The sequence below is a fragment of the Salmo trutta genome, chromosome 25 (genome assembly GCF_901001165.1).
Source record: "Salmo trutta chromosome 25, fSalTru1.1, whole genome shotgun sequence".
Taxonomy (NCBI): Eukaryota; Metazoa; Chordata; class Actinopteri; order Salmoniformes; family Salmonidae; genus Salmo; species Salmo trutta.
Genome location: NC_042981.1, coordinates 2940671 through 2944259, shown reverse-complemented (window position 1 = coordinate 2944259; position 3589 = coordinate 2940671). Strand labels below are relative to the sequence as shown.

Here is a 3589-nt window from a genome sequence, read left to right as displayed (position 1 = left end):
ATTTTACACAAACAGATTTTACAGGAGCTACAGATAAATAGAAATCACTGGTTCACGTCAAAAAACATGTTGTTATCTCACCTGCAAGTCACAGGCGAAGAGCGTTGCCCCTCTGGCCTTGGAGACCACAGTAATCTGCTGGAAGGTCAAAAGGTCATGGACATGGATATTGTTCTCTGTAGGGGGTGAGAAGGGTACACACACACACACACACACACACACACACACACACACAAAAAAGCAATATTTGAAAAACATAGGACCTATGGATTACTGAGATTAACAAATCACATGTTCAAGAAAACAACATACCTGCTTGTTTTACTGAAGAGAATATATATGTTTCACCTACCTAATAGACTAATGAGGATCTTGTACTGTGACACAACAAACAGCTGTGAGAAGGAGAGACAAGGAGGTTTGAACTTTAAATCAAATCTCATTGGTCACATACACATATTGAGCAGATGTTATTGCGGGTGTAGTGAAATGCTTGTGTTCCTAGCTTCAACAGTGCAGTAATATCTAATAATACACACAAATCTAAAAGTAGAAGAAAATAATTAAGAAAATATTAGATCGAGCAATGTCGGAGTGGCATAGACCAAAATACAGTAGAACAGAGTACAGTATATACATATGAGACGAGTAAAGCAAATATATGTAAACATTATTAAAGTGACTAGTGATTTCAAGTCTATGTTGACAGCAGGACAACGGTAGAATAAGTGACGGATATAAGGACGGGCCGTAAGCTCTTTCCAGAGCTTGAAATACCAAATTGTGCTATCGAGGAGGTTCCTTGTTGTTGTTGTCGTCGTCGTCGTCAAGATGGCGGTCACGTGTTCCAGCTGTGGTATGAACTGTATACCCTGAGTTGTACTCATATAGAGAGGGATGACGCTAATGGGGCTAAGCTAGCACATGACCACGAACAGACACCAAATCCTCGTCAGTCATTGTCATACCATGTTTGGCTTGACAATGGCAGAAACTGAACCAGGCCAGGACAATGGAGTGTCTACTCTGTTTCTTTAATCTGACATCCCTCATTTTAAATAAATAAATAAATAGATAAAAATGACTGTCATTTTGAAATCTCATCCTGACTAAATTACCTGCTGGATCTTCTTGGAGAAGTTCTTGTTGGATTTCTCCAGCGTCACCTCAAACCTGTTGGTACCTATGAGGAAGAGAGAGAGAGAGAGGTAGCAAGTGTTTCAAACAAGGAAACATCCTACGCAACGAGGGGAAAAAAAGCTAAAAAAAAAAAATACAATGACGCTGGAAACTATGCTTGTAGACGTCAAAACATTCACATACAAATATACAGGGACACAGGACACGTCTCTCTCTCATTCACCTGCATCCTTTTTTATCCTGTAGAGCAGGAGATGACCTGGTTTAGTCCCAACCAGAAGCCAGTCCTCTGTTATGTGATAGAGGAGAGAAGGTCATGATCAGTCGGTATGACTACATCTCAAAATGTAGTGCACTAGGGCTCTCGTCAAAAGTAGTGCACTACATAGGGAACACACATCACCGAGAGAAATTATAATGGTATTATTATAATAATTTATTAAAACCTCTCCACGTCCTCGACCAGGTGCAAGACAGGGTTGCTTTGTTTACAAATTGTAGTGTCACCTCAAAACTCATCAAGATAACTCTTGTCAGCTAGTTGGAGCAAAGTTATCAGATAATTATTCCGGTAAACAAACCAACCAGCTAGCTTAGTACCTACCTAGTTAACTAGTTAGGTAGTTTGTGGCAACAATCATTTGCTATGTTAGCTAGCTACTGTAGTTAGCTTGTTGACATTATGATAACTTACCCCAAGCAGCAAGACAGTCAATCTGAAGAGGCAGTTTCTCCAGGATAGGGACCGATTCGTACGCGTCATGCATTGTAGTTACCTAGTTGATTTCCCGTTCAATTAAAATCATCAAAACCAGTTGAAGATAGCTAGTTAAAACGAAAAAAAAAAAACCAACAACAGTTATGTTGCTAACGTTAGTTTTGTCAGCTACGGTAACGTTGGTAACAAAAACACTTTGTTTTGGGGGGGGGGGGCAACGTTACAAAAAGGTACGTCTAAAAACAATGTCAAATCCTACTCTCCGATCAAATAGTAGCTTTCATCCGTGGAGGTAACCTTAAAATAATTCCTCCGTCATTCGCTGAAGCCATGACATTCAAAACCAAAAAAACAGCGAGCGAATTGATTAGCTAACTAGCTTGCTATGTTAGCGAGAGGACACCAACAACAATAATAATAATAATAACGATAACGCGTTAGCTAGCTGGCGGTAGCACAATTCCGTATCATCCCATGTTAGTCTAAAACCGACCACTTAAAAAAACTACTTCATTGACACAGAAATCTAAAAAAAGAAGTAGCTAAAATACTCCTCCTACAACATATTCTGCTAGTCAATAAGCTAACACAAGAGATAAATATATATAAATATATATATATATGTGTGTTTGCTAGCTCCTTACTGACTCGGGGTTTTGACAGGCAAGTCACATGATCAGTACATCAGAGAGGAAGAGGTGAAGCGAGAGGAGAAACTCGCCCCAGAAAAATCTGTCTCCTCCTGCAGCTGTCGTTTTCCTCACCCACCAAGCGAGGAGGGTTTTGTACGGGTGTCGAATTTGGTCAAACCCCCCTCCCCCTAAAAAAATAAATACAAATGTAATGGCTTATTTGGTCAAATAGAAGTTTCGCAATTTCTTAGGTTGTTACGAGTACACTGATATAATCTGATATAATTAAAAATCTCTGAAACTGGAAACACTTATCTCCCTCACTAGCTTTAAGCACCAGCTGTCAGAGCAGCTCACAGATCACTGCACCTGTACATAGCCCATCTATAATTTAGCCCAAACTACTACCTCTTCCCCTACTGTATTTATTTATTTTTGCTCCTTTGCAACCCCATTATTTCTATTTCTACTTTGCACTTTCTTCCACTACAAATCTACCATTCCAGTGTTTTACTTGCTATATTGTATTTACTTTGCCGCCATGGCCTATTAATTGCCTTTACCTCCCTTATCTCACCTCATTTGCTCACATTGTATATAGACTTATTTTTCTACTGTATTATTGACTGTATGTTTGTTTTACTCCATGTGTAACTCTGTGTCGTTGTATGTGTTGAACTGCTTTGCTTTATCTTGGCCAGGTCGCAATTGTAAATAAAGGACTTGTTCTCAACTTGCCTACCTGGTTAAATAAAGGTGGAATAAATAAATAGGACACGTGACACACCGCCAACTTTGATTTTAAAAAAAGAATACAAAAAAATACTTTTATATCGAAGTTGTGCTTTGTTAATGGACATGTATTTCCATTGTCAGAGCGGCCACTTGAAAATCGGGTCAATATAATGGATAATATGTGAGTACAATCACGAGGGATGAATTATATATAACAAAGGTGAACCTTCACCAGCGTTCTAGCACAGGGTCGTAGTAGAGAAGAACGAGTATCTTGTGACCCTTTAAAAAAAAAAAGAAAAAAAAAAGGTACATTTCATTTCACATAATACTACACACATATTGTATTAATTTGCACGATGAC

At 38.8% G+C, this 3589-nt stretch overlaps 1 protein-coding gene across 4 annotated transcripts in view; it reads right to left on the bottom strand.

Annotated features, from left to right (window-relative positions):
* LOC115161826 (vam6/Vps39-like protein) overlaps positions 1-2597 on the bottom strand; it is a 38537-nt gene extending 35940 nt beyond the window's left edge. Inside the window, exons 1-6 of one of the 4 annotated variants that reach the window (XM_029712621.1) lie at positions 2503-2597; positions 1835-1965; positions 1364-1429; positions 1119-1183; positions 353-395; positions 82-176 (exon numbers count right to left, since the gene is read on the bottom strand). In XM_029712621.1, the coding sequence (XP_029568481.1) occupies positions 82-176; positions 353-395; positions 1119-1183; positions 1364-1429; positions 1835-1907 (342 nt within the window). In that variant the 5' untranslated portion in view covers positions 1908-1965; positions 2503-2597. The other 3 variants (XM_029712622.1, XM_029712623.1, XM_029712619.1) reach the window with 3 other exon arrangements.
* Between the last annotated feature and the right edge of the window lie 992 nt (positions 2598-3589).